Source organism: Procambarus clarkii, chromosome 72, assembly GCF_040958095.1.
Source record: "Procambarus clarkii isolate CNS0578487 chromosome 72, FALCON_Pclarkii_2.0, whole genome shotgun sequence".
Lineage (NCBI taxonomy): Eukaryota > Metazoa > Arthropoda > Malacostraca > Decapoda > Cambaridae > Procambarus > Procambarus clarkii.
Window position 1 is genome coordinate 1,929,973 of NC_091221.1, and position 22,429 is coordinate 1,952,401.

Sequence of the window (22,429 nt, forward strand, 5' to 3'; positions counted from 1 at the left end):
CAGGCTGTGATTCATACGTCAGGCTGCAAGCAGCCCCATCAAACAGCCTGATTGACCAGTCCAGCAACGAAGAGTCCTGGTTGACGACCGGGCCGTGGGGACGCTAAGCCCCGGAAACGCCTCAAGCTAACCCCTCCTCCCTGACGGGGAAGGAGGGGCGCTAGGGAGCCGGCGCGCTAGTTGAATGACAAGTGTTTGTTTCCTTGTTTTTTTTTTTTGGGGGGGGGGGGGGGGGGAAGTTCTTTGGCTCTGTTCGGACATAAGATGATTGGAATGTCTGGTGAGGCCACACTCAATGTAGTTATAAGAAAATCCTAACAATTTTAAGAACCATTAGCAATTAATCAGAAATCTTGAAAAATTGCAAATCAGGTTGAAATTTAGAGGAGCTATAAGATCCAGATTTTAGAGGTGCTATTGTACACGAATTTAACCCCTTGGACAGCTGCTATAACAAAACGGTCATTCCTGCTATGCACAAAAAAATAATAAAAATAAAAAATAATAATTTTTCATTATAGAATTATTAGTTTTTAAGCAAAATGTAAGAAAAACACCTAAGTTAATATTTATAGTTTCACTGGGTGGAGGCACTCTGAAAGGTTGGGTGCTAGTTGTGTCTGGAGTCTGTGAACAAAGGGTGTCCGACTTTGCTGTCACTTCCTGTGTTATCCTCGGATGTTTCACTGATTATCACTTGTTTCCCCTTTATTTACAGTGTGTTGAATAACTCCCAACCAAGAAGAGTATTGAAAAGACTATGACTATGATGACTTCAATGGTATTGGTTTCTGGGTGATGACATATGGCCTAATTGGTGAGAGTACAGATTGAAACAAAGGTGTAAGCCACCACTGTGGCACCCACAGATGATGGCAGGTTCCTAGTACACGTAAGGGATGACAATGGTTCAGTTGATGATTGGTTTACCCGGTATACCTTATTACAACCACACGGTTTAAATGACCACTTAGTGTAATTACACTTAGGTAATTACGGAGTTGTGGACACCATATGAACATCATTGGTACACATAGTATGCAATTATGATGGAATTTTATACAAAGACAATGACCACATTCCCCTAGTAACATTCTTGACGATAACTGCATTCACCTAGTAACGTGACCGTGAAATGATAGCAGGATTTTGTTCAAGGATCAAGGTAAACTTCATTGTTGTACATCCACAGAGAGCTATTATATAGTTATTGGCATCACACAAGTAAAACCCAGACAATACAGTACTGTAACTGTTTAACTTGTCATATGACGATAACTGCATTACCCCGTGAATCAACATATGACGATAACCGCTGTCTAGGTGTTAAAGAAAAATAGGAAACTCTCGCAAAACTTGTAAATTGGCTACTGTAATATAATATAATTATATAGAAAGAACATCCTGCTTTATGAACTCACATTGTCAGAAGTCTGGTGATTCAACTAGTAGCACACTGAGGAGCAAATATGTTGTGATGACTTTTCAGCAGGAAGTAAAGCTTATAAGGAAAGTGATAGATGGCTATGGGGAGAACACACGACAAGAAATCGGCTAATGTAATATCACTCCGAATTTGATGAGATTGTGCAGGACAAATCTTTATCTCATATAAATTTACAACACGGTTAAAATAAGTTTTTACTAGTGCTAGTTGCATATACTCATAGGAGTAAAAGTGATATATCTGCTGGGTTTCCAGCAAACATAATGAAGTCACTATGCAATGTCATTGCCACTGTCACTCATAAATTAAAATGCCTTTAAGTGGAAAAATTGTAAAGCCAAGGGCATTTAAATGAGCCAAGTCGCTTCCTGTTGGGTTGCTAAAGAACAGCACTGTGCTCTTATTTTTCTTATTTTTCATAACAGTGCATCACATCCACATGAAGGTGAGCTATCCAAGTGAAACATGTTTGCCACCCAAAAAACCTTCCTTGATATAATCCACAGATCAAGGAATACCCTGTAATTTTGAGCCTCAAACTCCACTATAGAAATGAGTTTGCCAGATTACTCCATGTACAGAAGGGGACTGTGAAGAAACTCATGAAAACTTTCAATAAAATGTCAGCTGTATAAAGTATGTGCTGCACTTTACTGGAACAAGATTCAACAATAGACTTTAATGCATTGCTGGAGCAAACTTTGGCCTTTCATCTTGGCCATTTCCTGAAGACAACAATGTTACAGATGTTGAAGGATTAGACAGCGAAAATAAGTGAGTGACAAATTATAATATGAACTCCTTGCCTATGTTACAGACATGGTCTCCAGAAATAAGAACTGATCACAGACAAACTTACGCAACAAATATACGACCGATGCTCAGATTGATATGATGACACAAAGTATCCGGTTATTTAGAGTTTATAAACAAAATTAATACAAAAAACCTTATCTGAAAGAGTTTGAGTTGTTTGTCAATGGGAATGTTTTGGAAAAATTATATGGTTAGTTTTCCTTTCAAAAGTATTCAGTTCTGTTTTGTATTTTGTAGTTGCCAAAATTGTTATTATATATACACAAACACACACACATACACATACATACATACATACATACATACATACATACATATATATATATATATATATATATATATATATATATATATATATATATATATATATATTTTGGTAGCAGTCTTTCCTGTAGACATATATTATTAAATATGACCGAAAAAGTAAGATTAATAATTCTAACATGAATTTTCTCAATCTTTCGTACATTACGCTTCACTGTTGGAGGTAAATCAAAAATCAATTCTCCAAAATTCATTTTTATTTCTAGTCTGACGCGACACGGGCGCGTTACGTAAAACTTATTACAGTTTCAAAGACTTTAGTTCACAAATACACAACTGAATAGAACTTACGTATCTCCGATTTTATATCTACATTTGAGTGAGGTGGAAGGGGTGATGTGGCATTAACACAAGACAGAACAAAGTGTGGTATTAATAGGGTATTAATTTCATCAACACAAGACAGAACAAGAGTATTAATAGGGTATTAATTTCATCAACACAAGACAGAACACGAAACAATGGATATTGAATAGAAGTGTTTGTAGAAAGCCTATTGGTCCATATTTCTTGATGCTTCTATATTGGAGCGGAGTCTTGAGGTGGGTAGAATATAGTTGTGCAATAATTGGCTGTTGATTGCTGGTGTTGACTTCTTGATGTGTAGTGCCTCGCAAAACTACCAATAGGCTACCAATATAGAAATATGGACCAATAGGCTTTCTACAAACACTTCTATTCAATATCCATTGTTTCGTGTTCTGTCTTGTGTTGATGAAATTAATACCCTATTAATACTCTTGTTCTGTCTTGTGTTGATGAAATTAATACCCTATTAATACCACACTTTGTTCTGTCTTGTGTTAATGCCACATCACCCCTTCCACCTCACTCAAATGTAGATATAAAATCGGAGATACGTAAGTTCTATTCAGTTGTGTATTTGTGAACTAAAGTCTTTGAAAATGTAATAAGTTTTACGAAACGCGCCCGTGTCGCGTCAGACTAGAAATAAAAATGAATTTTGGAGAATTGATTTTTGATTTACCTCCAACAGTGAAGCGTAATGTACGAAAGATTGAGAAAATTCGTGTTAGAATTATTAATCTTACTTTTTCGGTCATATTTAATAATTATATATATATATATATATATATATATATATATATATATATATATATATATATATATATATATATATATATATATATATATATATATATATATATATATATATATATATATATATATATATATATATATATATATATATATATATATATATATATATATATATATATATATATATATATATATATATATATATATATATATATATATATATATATATATATATATATATATATATATATATATATATATATATATATATATATATATATATATATATATATATATATATATATATATATATATATATATATATATATATATATATATATATATATATATATATATATATATATATATATATATATATATATATATATATATATATATATATATATATATATATATATATATATATATATATATATATATATATATATATATATATATATATATATATATATATATATATATATATATATATATATATATATATATATATATATATATATATATATATATATATATATATATATATATATATATATATATATATATATCCTAATGTTATAGGATCATGTTCCACAATATCTCATAGAAAATTTTGAGCCAAAGACAGAGTTCTGGGCATGGGAAAGATTAGAGAAGGTGAAACTCTATATTCACATTTTACTGGTTGATTACCATCATATCACCATCATACCAAATTATAAGGTTGACCGTATCATTTTGCTCAGTAAAATTTGCCCAAAGTGTATTGGAAATAAGATAGTATGAACTCCTTAATTATTGCTTGAAATGCCTTTTTGAAAATAGACTTTCAGGGCTCAGGCATGAGACAAACCGGAGACGAAGACAAAAACTCTACCCAGTCTCGCGTATTGAAGAAATATGATTCTTATAAGGTATTCCAACCTAACTAGCAACACAGGTGTTGGTGTTTATCAACAGTCAAATTCATAATGAGTTTAATTGGTAATAATAATAATACTTAAAGCCAGAGCCAAGATATAACAATTTATAAAAGAACATTTTAAAAAGAAAGCTGAAAATTCAGTTAAAAGTCATTGCAAAATACATGCACTTCATGTTACATTTGTGAACAGATGAAAATACTAACAACATTAGAATGTGTGGGCAGAACATTTTAATGAGGACGGTAGAATGAAAACAGGTAGACTGTTGCTCTTATAGGTACCAAAAAGGCAAGACATTTACCATCATTTACATCATATCACTCACTGACCATGGCCAGTGAGTGATACTAAGACATGAATTTCCTACATATTATGTACACCTCAAACACTGTTTATTATATGAGTATTATATAAGCATTGATTAAAAATTGGGTAAGACTTTGTGTGTATTGTCATCTGTTGAAAAAAATAATTACTTAGCCTACTGCATATTATAAAATGTCCAGTTTCAATTCATACAAAAATAAAATCTATAAAACAAATTTACCAAACGATTCAATAAACAGAAAACTGTATTTAGAATAATACAATAACTGCATAAATGTGTAAATAGCTACAAAAGGCAGAGAGCTATAAAAAACAAAACAAAGTGAGTTTAGAGAAATATAACATAATGACTTTGAATAAGACTTTGTATTAATGAATTGTCTGATAAATGTAATCAAAAGTACAGTTATTTGATTCAGTGTCATGTGCATAATGGATTATGATGTATATAACAAACAATTAAGCAGAAATTTAGAGAAATATAACATAATGACTTTGAATAAGACTTTGTATTAATGAATTGTCTGATAAATGTAATCAAAAGTACAGTTATTTGATTCAGTGTCATGTGCATAATGGATTATGATGTATATAACAAACAATTAAGCAGGATTTGTTATGAAGCCCCATCAGAACAAGAAATGATCCTAGGGGGGGGGGGGACCTGAAAACAAAAGCAACAGTAGGGATAATACAGAAGGAAGTGGAGGAAGTGACAGAACAACAGGGACGAGGACCAGCAAGAAATTCTGCAGGAACAAAGGGGGTTAGAACTGCCCCGTTAGACGCAGCAAGACAGATAATAAGGGCAACAGTGACAGATGCTGGTAGAACACAAAAATGGAAATAGAGCCATCCGTTATTATTAACGACCTGACAGAACCAGTGGGGCAACACACAGCAAGAACAGGGAAGGACACTGGGAGGAGTTGTAAATAATCAGTTACAAGTGTGGGTGAGTGGGGCAATCTAATAAATATAAAACCTTTGTATGATAGGCAAGATTCAACTTGAATGACACAACAGTATGAATATACAGGAGATGTACAATGACCAAGACACAAGCAAGAAAGAAAGAGAAGATGCCAAATTAATCAGAGAGGAAAAAGCACTTGGAACTTTACAAGTGCAAAACAATGGAGAAAGAGGGAAAGAAGATGTGAATCCAGAGCAGGAGGTAGAGCTATTTAGTGGACCCAGTCAGCCTGGCAAGAAGACACTAATAAAAGCATGTGATTAGAATAACATTTTTGTAAATTTCACACTTCAGAATAGGACTAGCCCAAAATGATAGCCTACCTCTGCTTCCTGGGAGGGACGTTTGAGGTGAACTTTGTAAATGTTGATCTAACTGCACACTGATATAAAATTGGAGCTTTGAAGAAATAAAACTTGTGGAGGCAACAACTAGCAGAACTACATACTAGGTATGACAACAGTATGAATTACACAGAAAGTGGTAAGAGTTATTTACAATCCTCCACTAAATATAGAAGTCTAAGGGAGGAATACAACTATTGCAATGGTACATGCCTGAAGATCAATCTTAAAGGCAGTAGCAGTGGCAATAGAAGCAAAATCAAACAACTAGTAATCAAGAACCTTTTCAGAGACAAAACATGGAAAGCAAGATTAGTGAACACAATGGACATCAATTTCCTGTGGTAACATATCAAGCCACTGATAAAAGAAAAAAGAATGAACACACCAGGTACAGTACTTTTAGATCTGGTGTTTATCTAAAATAAGGAAGATGTTGACAATATGATGTGCCACTAGGAGGTAGTGACCACTGCATTATAGAGTTCAATTACATTTGAGCACAGAGCGAGGGACCAAAGATCAGGTTGAAGAGCAAGAGAATACAGAGAGGACTACAGGAGGGTTACTCACACGATGCTCAACGCAATATACAACTTGAAACGGTCAGCAAATTAGATGATGGAATTTGTAACCCAGAAATGTGCAGATGCTACTGAACAGCTTATATCTCACAAGAGTAAAGTAGATGAGAAAAGAACATGAAACCTATGGTCCAACAGACAGTATATGGAAGAAAAGAAGGCAAAAAGACATAGAAAAATACTGTGCTAGTATAAAGAACTGGGGACTGAAGCAAATAGGGTGGTACTAATGAGAGCCAGGAATTATTACACCTATATCAGGAGGGCAGTTGAGCATCCATTTGAAAAAGACATTGCAACAAAACCAAAGGACCGACCAAAGTTATTGTTAAGACATATACAGTGGAAAACAACAGTAAGAGACCAAGTCATTAAATTCTGGGAGACAGGGAGGAACAACCACAAAGAATGATGTATGCGAAGAACTCAACAAGATATTCCAAGAGATCTACAAACCTGGACCAGATTGGTGCCCAAAAAAAAGGAGAGGCAACAGATAGCCAGAAGCAACACTAGATAGAATAGAAAGTCACTGTAAAGACATAACAAAAACGTTGTGAAGCTAGATTTAACAAAAGCAGGTTAATGGTCTAGATCTGTTATCACTGAGGTTACTGATAAAGGGTGCAGGGATTTTGTGTTATGCACTGCTAGAGCTTTCAACATAACATTACAGCCTGAGCCTGGAGATCTCATGGAAATCTGGAAAAGAGGCAAACATAGTTCCAATATTCAAGAAATAAGACAGACACAAAGCACAAAATTGAAGACCAGTGGATCTAATACTTGCAAAGGCCCTTGCAAAACTCTGGAAAAAAGTAACACAGAATAATGGGACACTTGGAGAGTGAAAATTTTGTAACTGAGGGATGACAGGGATTTAGAGAGGGCAAATCATGCATGACAAATATACAGTATTTGAATTAAATGACAGTCACCAAAATAAAACACAAGAAATAGGAATAGACTACCTAAAAACTTTTGATATAATGTAATTCCTCACAAACAACTAATGCACAATGTGGAGATAAGCCGAGGAATAACAAGAAAGATACTGAACTGGGAAAGAGAGTCCCTGATGGACAGGAATGAATGGGTCATAATCAATTTATGTAGACAATGCAAAAGTAATGAGGTGAATAAGAACTGAGGACTGTAAAATACAGTACTGCAGCAGGAGGACCTTGAAAAGCAATAGGAATATACAGATAAATGGCTGCTGGAAATCAATGCACACAAGTGTAAGGAAATGAAGATGAGGAAAGTGAAATAGGAAAACTGTAGGAAACTACTACGCCATGAGGAGAAAGCAACTACAACAATAAGAAAAATTAATACTGTAAGTTCAAATACTCCCAACACTAACACCAGAATCTCATTTAAACATGATAACATCAGCAACAAATGCGAAGTTAAAAATATGAACAGCATTTAAAAATTTGAAAACGCTGGTTTTTTTATAGCCATTATACATCACCTATGTAAAACCATTAATGAAGAACGGAACACCCATATGGAATCGACACTTATAGTGAAGAACCAAAAGAACTTTTGAGAAAATAAAGAAGTTTACAACTAGACTAGTGCTAGAGTTGAGAAAGTTCAACTAAAATGTCAGGTTGTGGGAACTCATCTTCACAGCCTAAGAGAAGGGATATGATCACTATATAAAATATATTGAGGGGAATTGACAAGTTGGACAAGAGCAGCTTATACAAGCTTAGAGGAGGAAGGAGGACAAAAAGACACCAGTGGAAGCTGGATACTCAAATGAGCAGGTGAGATGCAGGACAATTCTTGTACCCTCTATGGGTTATCTATCTTGAGTTATCTTGAGATGATTTCGGGGCTTTAGTGTCCCCGCAGCCCGGTCCTCGACCAGGCCTCCACCTCCAGGAAGCAGCCCGTGACAGCTGACTAACACCCAGGTACCTATTTTACTGCCAGGTAACAGGGGCATAGGGTGAAAGAAACTCTGCCCATTGTTTCTCGCCGGCGCCCGGGATCGAACCCGGGACCACAGGATCACAAGTCCAGCGTGCTGTCCGCTCGGCCGACCGGCTCCCTCCCAAGGGAGGGAGGTTAACAAGTGAATTGAAAGAAATTAATTGAAAGAAATCAAAGCAACTCCATCCACAACTCCAAGAAATAATATGACACAGAACTTGAAAATTAAGAGATGTAATAAGCATGCCAGATATACAAATACAAAATATAAAAGGCTTGGAATTATTGGCAGGCAAGCACATTTGATTTCTAACTATAATCAGTGAATAGAGTTACGTATCAACAATATATTACTGTTCATGTATATATGGAAAAATCCTAAGTTCAGGCCCTAACATAATTTTTTCAAAAGGGAAAACAAACTAATAGAATCCATGAAGTATCCTACAGTTGTCTAGTGAATCATTCCTCTATTCAACTGTATGTAGGTTATCCCAAAAGAAAAGATTAAAACCTCCAAGGATTTAAACCCTAAACTAGAGACTAATGATCCTTGAATAAATGAAATATACAGAAACCTGATAAAGTAAATGGTAAGTGGTAGAATGTGTGAGTACTGAGACACTGAGCACTAGTGGTAGAACGTGTGAGTACTGAGAGACACAGCACTAGTGGTAGAATGTATGAGTACTGAGACACTGAGCACTAGTGGTAGAATGTATCAGTACTGAGACACACAGCACTAGTGGTAGAATGTGTGAGTACTGAGACACTGAGCACTAGTGGTAGAATGTGTGAGCACTGAGACACTGAGCACTAGTGGTAGAATGTGTGAGTACTAAGACACACAGCACTAGTGGTAGAATGTGTGAGTACTGAGACACTGAGCACTAGTGGTAGAATGTGTGAGCACTGAGACACTGAGCACTAGTGGTAGAATGTGTGAGTACTGAGACACACAGCACTAGTGGTAGAATGTGTGAGCACTGAGACACTGAGCACTAGTGGTAGAATGTGTGAGTACTGAGACACACAGCACTAGTGGTAGAATGTGTGAGCACTGAGACACTGAGCACTAGTGGTAGAATGTGTGAGTACTGAGACACTGAGCACTAGTGGTAGAATGTGTGAGCACTGAGACACTGAGCACTAGTGGTAGAATGTGTGAGTACTGAGACACAGCACTAGTGGTAGAATGTGTGAGTACTGAGACACAGCACTAGTGGTAGAATGTGTGAGTACTGAGACACAGCACAAGAGCAGATATATAAGCAAAAACATGGGTGCAGTTACTAATCGGGAAATATGTTCTGAATTGTAATGTGAAAGTAATATTTTACTAGCTATATTGCAAATTCCACAGGGTTATGTACTAAGAAATGACCTCCTACATTAAAAACAATACTCTGAATACATTTTATCTAACTATTAGAAGGTCTGCTTACAAATTATATATATTTAATATTCCTAAATTTCTAATTTTAATATTTCAACAATTGTATATTTGTGAACAATACCTTTGTCCTGTGTGTGGGTCTGTCTCTGCAATCCTGCAATGCATTTGATAATCAATTTTATAGATCTTAATGTCCTCAAGACATAGATATGTTCACAATTATTAATTTCTCACTGTAATTACTGTAATAGAGAATACTTATGCTAAATATGAATTTTATACTTTAGCCCTTCTAGATTTTTCTTGCTAAGCAATGAAATGCATTGTGACAAAGGCAACAAGAACATATACAAATATTTATATTGAAAATATGAACATACAAAATGAGGCACTTGTATGCACAAAGATTAGGGAGCATTACAATATCACATGCAATTCATAAACATTCTGTTGGAGAAACCAAGAGATTTGAATATGGGTGTGTGTGCTAATTACCTAAGTGTAATTACTTAAGTGTAGTTACAGGATGGGAGGTATGCCCGTGGTGTCCCATCTGTTCAGTACGCTTTGAAACTACTAACAGTTTTGACATCCACCATCTTCTCAATTAACTTGTTCCACCTGTCTACCACGCTGTTTCCAAAAGAGAACTTTCTAATATTTTTGGGGCACATTTATTTCTTTAAGTTGAATCTATGACCTCTTGTTCTTGAAGTTGCAGGTTCCAAGACTTCCTCTGTGTAAATTTTGTTGATTCCAGTTGCTATTTTGTAAGTAGTGATCGTATTGACTCTTTCCCTTCTGCCTTCTAACTTTGGCATAATTAACACCTCTAGCATCTTCTCGTAGATCTTTTTTTTCAGTTCCAGAAGCCATTTAGTAGTATGTCTTTGCACCCTTTTCAGTTTATTAATGTGTTTCTTGAGATGCAAGCACCAAACAACTGATGAATATTCCAACTTTGGTCTCAAAATTTGCATGAACAGATTCTTCAATATTTCTTCATCCACATATTTAAACCCAGTTCTGAAATTTGCTGGAGCAGCATAAGCTCCTCTCACAATGTGCTACAATTGGTCTTCTGGTGACAGCTTACGACCTAGAACCACTCCTAGAACTTTCCTTGTCAGAGGATTTTAATATTAACATAGTTTCACAAAATTTGTAGGTTAAATATAGCGTGTTTCCCCCTATTCTGCATTCCATCGCATGACATTTAATTATGTTGAATTCCATCTGTTATGTGTAGCTACAATCACTTATTTCATCTAGGTCATTTTGGAGGGCAATACAGTCATTGAGGTCCCTAATTATCCCTAGCAATTTAGTATCATTTACAAACATATTCATGTAACAGTGTATTTCCTCTGATAGATCATGTATACAGATAAACATTACCAGTGCAAGAACTGAGCCTTAAGGTACTCTGCTAGAGACATTTATTAATTAATTTAAGTCAAATACATTTCCTCTGATTACTGCTTGCAGTTGTCAATCTGTTAAAAATATCTCATATAATCATGTTTCTCAGGGAAGAAACATCACGTGATACGGGTCTATAGTTTAGCTGGTCTTCCTCCATTTCCATTCTTACAGACTGGAACTATAATTCATTGTGTCAGGAAACAGGCAGCCAGGGTATATACAGTATACACGTTAGGCTTATATCTACGTCCCCTCCCCAAGGTCGAATTACTGACCCTCCCCAGGATGCAGCCTCATAAGAAGCTGACTAACTCATGGGTACCTACTTACTGTTAGGTGAACAGGTCCATTAGGTGATAGGAAATGCGCCCAACCATTTTGGTCCCGCCTGGGATTTAACCCAGAATTCTCAATTGCGAGTTGAAAACGAACCCTACTATACTACCGGGACTTTATTCATATGTCAGCTAGGTTTCCAATTTGTAACAGTGTTTGGAAGACAATCTGTAGTGGAGTAATAATCTTAAATGCAGATTCCCCTAAGTGAGACTTTGTACGGTTCGATTGGTTTATTTCAGTCAAGCGCCCTGAACAGTTTTCTATTTCTTATCTAAAGAGTTCAATATCTTGAGGTTATTTTGAGAAGATTTCGGGGCTTAGCGTTCCCGCGGCCCAGTCCTCGACCAAGCCTCCTTTTGTTACACAACCCCAGGAAGCAGCCCGTAGCAGCTGTCTAATCCCTAGGTACCTAATTACTGCTAGGTAACAGGGACATCAGGGTGAAAGAAACTCTGCCATTTGTTTCTGTCTCCACCGGGGATTGAACCCGGAACCTCAGAACTACGAATCCGAAGCACTGTCTACTCAGCTGTCAGGCCCCAATATACTCAAATTTACCTTCAAAAGTTGACATTGTAGGTGGCTAAAAATCCTGCAATTAGCAATTTTCTATTCCTGGATTCCTTTAAAAGGCCAGGTTCTGTTTTACATTTGTCTGCTATTCCCTTCTCCAAATTTCTTTCAGTCTCTCTTCTCACTGCTGTAGTTTCTATATTCTGTATAGTTTGTGTGTGTGTGTATAATTACTTAAGTGTAGTTATAGAATGAAAGCTGCACTCTTCCCATTAATTATTTTTCTACTGTTTTGTCTACCACAACTGTCAACAATACAGAGCTACAATTAAGAGTGTTCTCTACCACCATTTCTGTAGATTAGAACAATGCTTGCCTTTCTCTATATACAGTATCTGCTAAGATTCCTGTACATAAAAATGCCTGAAAAACCAATCGAAGTGGAATGCTCAGCTCAGATGAGCATTCTCAGAACCCCCAGTTAACCACTGCACTGCGCCAACTGACATAACACGGGGTATAGTGGTGCACCACCTTACTCAGGAGCAATATTAGGATATCATAAGATTCAAAACAAGTGTACGGTAGGTTGGGTACGAGATGGATGCCTGAGACCTCCAGTGAGTGGCAGCCATCTTGAAAAAAAATTCCAGCATGCCCCAGGGCTGCAGATTGGCTCAGTTCTGAGTGAGCAACCATGGCTGGCACATGCGCCTCCGATTCACAATTCCCTGTCGGACGCGGTGTTGAAAGATCACTCTCTGATGATGAAATTCAGACCTTAAGGTTTGAAGAAGATAAGGGTAGTGATATTGATGAAGCAAGGCACGATAGAGACCTAACACAATTGTTGGAAACAAGTGATACAGCAAGGATGAGGACGATACAGCGAGTGTATCCAGTACAGTGTGAGCACCAGGCATGCTGCGACCTCCCAGGCCATCGCCCTAACCATTATTACCACTTGCAGAAACGCTATGCGTACTAGTCTATGCGTACTAGTGGCTTTAGGTATTGTATATACTACCTGTATCTCTAATCAAACAGAATGTTTGTACTGTAACTCTGCAACTATGTAAGTACTTTTCCTAAATAAATTATTACTATTACTATTACTTGTGTTACCTCCAATTTTTGAAGAAAGTGATACTATAGGTGAATTGTTTTCTGGGTTCAGTGATGCTGCTTCTGATACAAGTAGCATAGGTGAACAGAGTGTTAGCGGCTTTCATGGTGGTGTTACTATGCCAGTGGTGGTGATGCCAGTACAAGCAGCACAGGTGAATTTGCGAGGGTTTGTGTGCAAACCACACAAACCACAATTTGACGATACTGATGGTGTTGCACCCACTTTCCCATATATAGGTGAAGATATGAGTGAAAGTGAATAATTTATGGCTTATTTTTGTGTGAGCCATTCATGCAACATCTTGTTGACGAAACCAACAGGTATGCATTGCAACTGTAACTTATTGCAGGTGGCTTATTACCTGTTTCACACACACATGACACGATGGAAGAATACCACTGTGGCTGAATTGTATGTTTTCTTAGCTCTGCTTATGAAACATCCCGTGAAACACATAATGCAGGATTATTGGAACAAATTTTGTGCTGTTCCAAGCACAGTGCTCAACAAGTACATGTCATGAGACACGTTCCTGATAATTCTACGGTACATACACTTTGAAAACATTGCAAATGTTGATCGATTATTGAGTTTTTAAAGTGCAAAAAGTTTCAGCGATATCAGAAAAAAAATTCACGATTACTTCGCACCAGGACAGAATTTTGTCAATGATCTATTCAAAACTGCCTTACACTTCACAAGCTTGGCTACATACCACCTACAGGTACTAAAGCCAGAGGTGTACGTGAATGCATTGTTTGCAAGCACACAGAACGAAGAAACAGGAAGCGAAAATGTGTGTGTACCTGGTGCATCGAGTGCAAAGTAGAGCTGTGTACCATGGACTGCTTCATTGATTATCACTCTCTTCCGAAGCACTGAGTGTGTAATGCAGTGTATGACTGTGTATATAATGTGTGCGAGTGTACATAGTGTAAATAAATTGAATATTGAGCAAGTAATATTGTGACAATAAACATTTTTTGTGGACACATTAGTGACATGTATCACAGTTCCTTGGAACATTATGAACGTTCTACTGTGTACATATTGTAAAGGATGCAAATGTTCATCAGATACGATAAAAAGTAATTACAGTAGAAAGCATTGAAAATGTATTGAAAAAATTAATGGAAATATATTTGTGGCAACTCGCAAATCTTAATTCGCCTGCGTAACTGCCTCTGGGAGCTTCCTGCATGGGCGAACACGTATCGATGACATCACATCGCATCTTCACGTCGCTACAGCCAAAGTAAGTTGAGCTTTATATTTTTTTAAATGTAAAAGTTCAGGGAAGGGATTTTAATAATTTGCAAAGAAAAACAAAATTGGGGAAGACTTCAATTTGGGTCAACTACTTTGTTTCTTTCTAGCTTCTTGAACATTTTTTCCACTTCTCCTCGATATACCTCTAAGTACTCTTGTTTTTTTTTTTTAATTCATATTGTGCCTGGTCGCATGGTTTGTCCTCATTTAGAACAATTACACTTTAGAACTGTTTATTTAGTGTTTAACACATTTCTTTTTCATTCTCTGTGAGTCTGTTCCCCATTCTTATCCTCTGGATTTAATCTTTTACATTGCAATTTGCTTTTAATAAACTAGAAGGAGTACTCTGCAGTGCCCTAGGATAGTGTGTCCCTCCTCCACCACCCCACATTGTACCCCTCTTTCTTTTCCCCTCTTCCCACATCCACTTGCCCCATCCCCCTCTCCCCTCACATCATCCCCATATTCCCCATTCTCCCCACCCTCCCCCTCTCACCCATATCTCCCTTCCCTCCCGCACCTCCCTTCTCCAACCTCTAACAGACATTTCTATTTATATAAAGAGCAGAGGCACCTAGCTGCACTCAGAACTTTTTATTTTGTCCCCTCTCCCCACCCCCCTCTTCAACTTATTTCCTCCCTTGACTGCCTCACCTCCATACCCTTATTCATCCTTCCCCCTTCCCCTCCCCCCCATTTCTCCCCTCTCCCATTTCTCATAGAAAATTAATTATTAAGAAACCCTGAAACAATAAAATTATGATTATAATTATGAACTGTATGGGTCTCTCAGAAAATATATTATTATGATCACTAAAACTCTAGAGGAATCACACAAAATATTTTACATTAATTAAATGAAAATCACATAGGGGTCTCTATAATTGCTAATATTTGTTAAAGCACTTAACCTAGGCCTACCCCTCCCCAGCCTATGTCTGTTATGTACCTTGGACTATTGCCCCCACAAAGTTGGCCGAGGCTAGCCACAAGCCTCTGGTTTACATCTTTGGACAGACAGGCAGGCCTTCTCTCTTATAGCATATATACATATAATAACCCTGGTTCTTTTATGAATTTGTCTACATATCCATTTTTCAAAGTTTCTTACTACCTCTCCAAATACAGTGGCACCTCGACTTACGATTGCCCCTACTTACGATAATTTTGAGTTATGATGTAAATTTGATCGAAAAATGCGACTCGACATTCGATGGTGTCATCGACTTCCGATATTTGTTGGTACACATTCGGGTCGACCGAGCACGTGGTTCCCGGTCACGCGGTCTGACCTGCCTCAGTTTACTACAGCTGCCCACTTAGTGACAATCGCGCCTATAAGAAATTCCGCGTTTGTGGTGATTTTTTGCATTTTGAACATTAAAGTAATTATTATATATCACGCCACGAGTCCCAGGAAAGTCAGTGGTAAGGCTCAACATATGAAAACCCATGTAAGGATGACCATAGAGCTGAAACAAGAGTACAGAATGTCTCTTCCCTAACAATTAAGAAAATAAGTGCAGCATGGGAAGAATTGCAAACCTTTGCTGAAACGACTCACCCAAATCAAGCTGCAGTAGGTCATTGCCTTAACCTATTCAATGACACTGTGATGCATCATTACAGACTAATGTTAAAACAAAGGGAAAAACAAATGTCTCTTGACAAATTTGTAGTGAGACAAATAAGCACTGAACCACAACCAGGTCCTAGTGGTGTTCAGGCAAAACGTAGGAGAGAGAGTACCCCAGAGAAAACATCATTGCCTGATGTGATAATGGAAGGGGACTCCCCTTCCAAACAGTAACAACTCTCCTCCTCCCCCCTCATCACCATCTTCCATACGCCATCAAGAGGCCTCCATAAAGGTAAGAGAAACTTTGGTACTGTATTGTAGTTAGAAAAAACATTGTATTCAGTATAAAATGTATTTGTATCTTAATATTTTAGAGGGTGGGGAACGGATTAATTCAATTCCCTTTATTTCTTATGGGAAAAATCGCTTCGACTTACGATATTTCGAGTTACGATCCGTCTCTGGGAACGGATTAGCATCGTAAGTCGAGGCCCCATTGTACTGTGTAGTTGTTTCTTGCTTGTTTGTTTTGCTGGTATGTTTGAAAGGTTGGGCCTCTTCCTCTATTGACCCCATTTTTCACCTTTTGTTCTCTGGCCCTCTCGCAATTTCTGCTGAACGAATTTTGTTTTCAAATACCAATGTCAAATACCTCTTCTACTTTCCTGGTGAATAACAAATCAAGCATTGAGGGAACATCCCGCCAAACACACACTGAAACTACAACGTTGGTACAACGTTCGAACAAGTTTTAACACCTCCTAACCAGTTATAACAACCAATATGGCAAGTTATAACAACGTTCTAATACGTCATAAACACGTTAAGCCAAGATGTAACAACTTTATTACAAGTTGTAACAAGTGGAAAATAGAGACAGTTTCGGTTTGTGTTCCAGGGATATCTTTCCCTCCCTCATTCTCATTGCCTGCTTAATGTATTAATACATGAATGTCTCCAGGATGAAGTTTATGAATCTGCCAGTCCAAATGTTTTCCATTCTTTTTTTGTAGGCCTGTAGAAGATTCTTGCATTGATTCCATATACACATGGAATCAAGGAAGTCTACTGATTTCAAGTTGATGTTACCAATACACACAATCACAATTTTTCTTTATCTGCTCTTATTACAATCTCTCTCGTGATTGTTATGAGGCCCTTTCTTTTGTCATCCAGTTCCTGCTTTGTCCCTATGTTGTTTGCTAGTAGACCATAGGTATTTATGAATATCAGTTTATTATACTGATTACAAATCTCCTGTACCTTACATCAACTTCTCATGGGTTATCAATTATTAATTCTCTTTTCTTGAGGTGTTCTTTCACCAGATAGGATCTCAAGCTATATTATTGGTATATCATTTAGCTCTTTTTTTATATTTTAAATAAATATATTTTATCTTCCTCCATCTATGTTACTGCAATATAAGTATACATGTATGATTTTCAGGAACGTGTTCCCTCTACCTCTGTCCCTTACTCCTCTTCCTCTAATGATTCTGTTGATTTGTCTTAACATACCATTTCACAGTCATTGTGTATTTACTACTGTATTTGTGTCTACATAATCGAGCTATTTAGCTGTCAAGCCCTGCCTTTCTACCTAATCTATTTTTGTAATTACCTAAGTGTAAACACAGGATGAGAGCAATGCTTGTGCTGTACCATCTTCCCAGTACAGTACAGTACAGTACTGTCATATGACACTTTGAAACCACTGACAGTTTTGGCATCCCTTCAGCTTAACTTGTTCCAATTATCTACCACTGTTTTTGCAGAAGAGAATTTTCTAATTTTTGTTGACATCTTGTTTTCCTTAGATTGATTGATTCTAAGAATACACAAGAAATTGTGTATTCTTAAGGCCAAATGTGTATTCTCGAGAACGGCTTATAAGCTCGTGATCTTACAGGAGCAAATAATATTCAGCAGCAGACACCAAAGACCAAGCTGGGTTGAAGGAAACTACCATAATATACTTAAACAACAGAGATTACAAAGCTAAAACAGCAGCACTTCACAAAGGAAGTAGTAAAGCTGATGCAAAAAAAATTATAGACCATTAGCTCTAACATCACACATCATAAAAATCTTTGAAAGAGTGCTAAGAAGTAAGATCCCAAAATACACGGAATCAATCTACATAACCCTAGGCAACATGGGTTCAGAACAGGGCACTCATGCCTTGCACAATTGCTAGACATTGTGACATGGCCTTAGATGCCATGGAAGACAAACAAAATGCTGACGTAATATACAGAGATGTTGCAAAAGCCTTTGACAAATGTGATCACGGTGTTACTGCACACAAAATGTGCACAATAATTAAATTACTGGCAAAGTAGGAAGATGGATTTTAGGAAGATGTAGGAAGTAGGAAGTAGTAGAAAGATGTAGGAAGTAGGAAGTAGTAGGAAGTAGGAAGTAGTAGGAAGATGTAGGAAGTAGGAAGTAGTAGGAAGATGTAGGAAGTAGGAAGTAGTAGGAAGATGTAGGAAGTAGGAAGTAGTAGGAAGATGTAGGAAGTAGGAAGTAGTAGGAAGATGTAGGAAGTAGTAGAAAGATGTAGGAAGTAGGAAGTAGTAGGAAGATGTAGGAAGATAAGAACTTCCTAACAAACAGAACCAAGAGTCTAATAGTCAACAAAGTAAAATCTGAATCAACCACTGTGAAAAGCAAGGTACCCCAAGGTACCGTACTTGCTCCGGTACTTTTCCTCATATTCTTCTCAGATATAGTCAAGGATACAAACTATAATACTGTATCATCTTTTGCAGATGACATTAGAAGTTTCATGAAATTAGACAACATAGAGGATGCAGCAAACCTCCAATCTGATGTTAGTCAAGTCTTTCAATGGGCCACCAAAATAACATGATGTTTAATGAGGACAAGTTCCAATTACTGCGCTATGGAAAAACAAAATTATCAAGGCAAAACCATATATAAGACACAGTCAAACCACACTATTGAAAGAAAAAGCAGTGTAAAAGATTTAGGAGTAATCATGTCGGAAGACCTTACTTTTAATGAACACAACAAAGTTGCTGTCACAACTGCAAATAAAATGACAGGCCAGATAACAAGAACCTTTCAAAGAGCAGATGTCACACCAATGATGATACTTTATAAGACTTTAGTGTCCGATAGAGTGGAATATTGGCACACTAACAGCCCTATTCAAGGCTGGAGAAATTGCTGACCTGTAGAGCACATAAAGATCCTTTACTGCTACAATCCAATCAATAAAACATCTAAATTATTGGGACTTCCTAAAGTATTATGTAAGTAATTATCAAAATAAGGTGCTAAGCCAGGGTGGGACTGCCTAATAAAATGTTAAATCTGTATTCCCTGGAGTGTAGGCAGTAGAGATACATAATAATTTACACTTACAATTTCTGAAAATATCAGAAGAGTTGGTTCCAAATCTGCACACAGAAATTAAACCACATGAAACCAGAAGACATGGCAGGATGTGCGAAATAGCCCCATTGAAGAGTAGAGGTGCAATAGGCATGCTGAGAGATAACTATCAACATCAAAGGCCCCAAGACATTTTAACTTTCTTCCCCTCCATATACAGGGCATAACTGGCTGTGCTCTCACAGTGTTCAAAAGAACTCATCAAGCACTTTCAAAGGATACCTGATCAACCAGGAGGCCTGGCTGAGACCGAGCTGTGGGGACATTGATCCCCGGAATCTTCGACAGGCAGGTAGTCATCCAGATCCTCCTCAAACCAAGAGACCCCACTGGAGAGTGAAGACCATATGGAAGAGATATGTATTATGCCAGACATTTGTGAAGACAGAAAAGCATCTCCCTTTTGGAGATGTGGAGGATCCACACCAATATCACCCCCCCCCCCCCTCCCCCTAACACTCACAAAAAAAAGGCAGAGAACCCCTGGCAAGAAACACCACCTCAACTGCTCTGCCACCATCATGGATGGGGCAGTCCCCATAGATGACTCAGAACACACAAAGAACTGACAACCCCAGACTTCAAAGCCTAAGAGTAAAAGAGGGAGTGGGGGAAAGAGGCCCAGTAAACCAAACCAGAAAGGACAGGCGAAGGAGACACCAGGACAAATGTAAAATAAGTTGAAAACACCAGTTGCTCCGACTCAGTACAATATATATCTAGAAGAGCTGACTCTGGGACAACCACATCAACGCCATAGCACAACCAATACATATGGGAAGAAGCATTCCTGTAAAGTGGCAGCGTGCCTCAAAAGCCCCATCTTGAGAATGGGTCTCTATTTTGGCTGACCCCAATGAGAACACACTTTGCCACAGGGGGGGAAGCTATCATCCAACAGGTGGCATGGCAGAAGCAGAACAAATGACTTTTGGCATATAGCAAAACACTGTGCCTCTGTGAGTGCCAAAGTTTTGGCTTCTGATCTCAGTTAATTTGTAGTGATTCACAAGGGCCTCCTGTGATATACATAAGAGCTAGCCAGATGGCTAGCAATGGGGAGCTCTATTGCTAGCCAAATGGCTAGCAATTTCTATCTCTGTTTTTTCATTATATTTCTCTCTGTCATAAAAATTACTGTAATACAATAGTCTACCATTGGCATGTGGGTGGTATTCCAGGGCAAAGAGCATACTGGTGTGAAATACAGTATTTCAACAATATAACAGTTACCGGTTTGCTTTGAGAAAGTGGGTGAGGCTTAAAAGCTTTTGAAGCTATAGAAGGATCATCTGTTTAATGCTACTATGGCCAAAATATGACGATCAGAAAAATTATGTTCAGTTTCCCGAGATCGGTAAATTATGGTGAACATTACTATAAAAGATTTTAATTTTTTCAAAATATTTAGCATCCTGTTGCCATTGGGCAGTGCCAAAAATTGTCATGGGGGTAAAAATGCTGGCATGCTGTTCCCTCTTTGGGACCAGCCTATGTACACCCCATACCCAAGACTGCAAATCCGAGTGAGGCTAAAGTGTTTGGCTTCCAACCTTTGACAAACAGTCTCTCTTATATATAAAGATTGTGGAGGAGATATTTATCATCAATTTTAGAGATATCTTGCAGCAAGATATAGTATAGTACTGTACTAAGTTTAATGAAAATAATTTTATTTTAGTTAATTCATTGTGTCAAGAGGACCGGCAGCCAGTGTATGTATACATGTTAGGCTTATATCGAGGGGTCCCCCCCCCCTCACAAGGTCAAATTACTAACCCTCCACCAGGAAGCAACCACACAACAAGCTAGGGTACTCCTGGGTACCTATTTACGGCTAGGCAAACAGGTGCATTAGGTGATTGGAAATGTGCCCAACCATATCTGTCCCACCCAGGATTCGAATCAGGAATTCTCGATTATGAGTCGAGAACAAATCTGCAGGCTGTACTACCAGAACCCTAATAAGTTAGTATGAGATTTAACCATTGTAGAATCGTGTATAATATCCATCAGAAGATGAAACAATCTTCTATTGCAGAAAAGGATTTGAGCCTGAGAAAAAGACGATGTGTGGTGAAGACATTGACACGAAGCTGTGGCATCCTGCAGACACCCATTAATCTTTGAGGTGCCAATTGGAGCATATTTGGCACTAAAACATCTGACTGGTGAAAATGTATCATCGTGATCTTGGTGCTAGTGGTGGTGGTGTTTTTATGCTATTTGTAGCACGATGAGTATAAGTGTTTGAGTTGCAAGCAAGTTGCAGTTCAAGTATGCTTTGAGGACAAGATAAAAAGGAAGTAATAATTAGAAATGTATATTGCTGACTACTAAATGGTGCAATATAAGTGATATGGTGTACCACATTCTCAAGAACTTTTAAAAACAGTAAATCAGTAAAACCATTACTGTATATGTAATATGTGTGTAATTGTAAGACTTACATCTTAATCCTTTCACTGCACAACTGTTAAATGCTTATATTTAAGGTATATTTTAATATATTTGTGGGATATATTATATCCACCTAGTGATATTTTTAGCATCACCACAGGGATGATTTTTATCATCCCTGTGGTGAGCACATCCCTG

General features: G+C 37.3%; 1 protein-coding gene across 2 annotated transcripts in view; it reads right to left on the minus strand.

Moving 5' to 3' along the window:
* Positions 1-11,947, minus strand: part of LOC138356368 (heterogeneous nuclear ribonucleoprotein R-like) — a 43,080-nt gene extending 31,133 nt beyond the window's left edge. The window contains exon 1 of one of the 2 annotated variants that reach the window (XR_011224392.1): positions 10,271-11,947. Coding sequence is in view for 1 of the 2 variants with exons in the window: in XM_069312310.1 (XP_069168411.1) it covers positions 10,271-10,314 (44 nt within the window). In the remaining variant the exon portion in view is untranslated. The remainder of the gene's footprint in view (positions 1-10,270) is intronic. The other variant, XM_069312310.1, reaches the window with a different exon arrangement.
* Between the last annotated feature and the right edge of the window lie 10,482 nt (positions 11,948-22,429).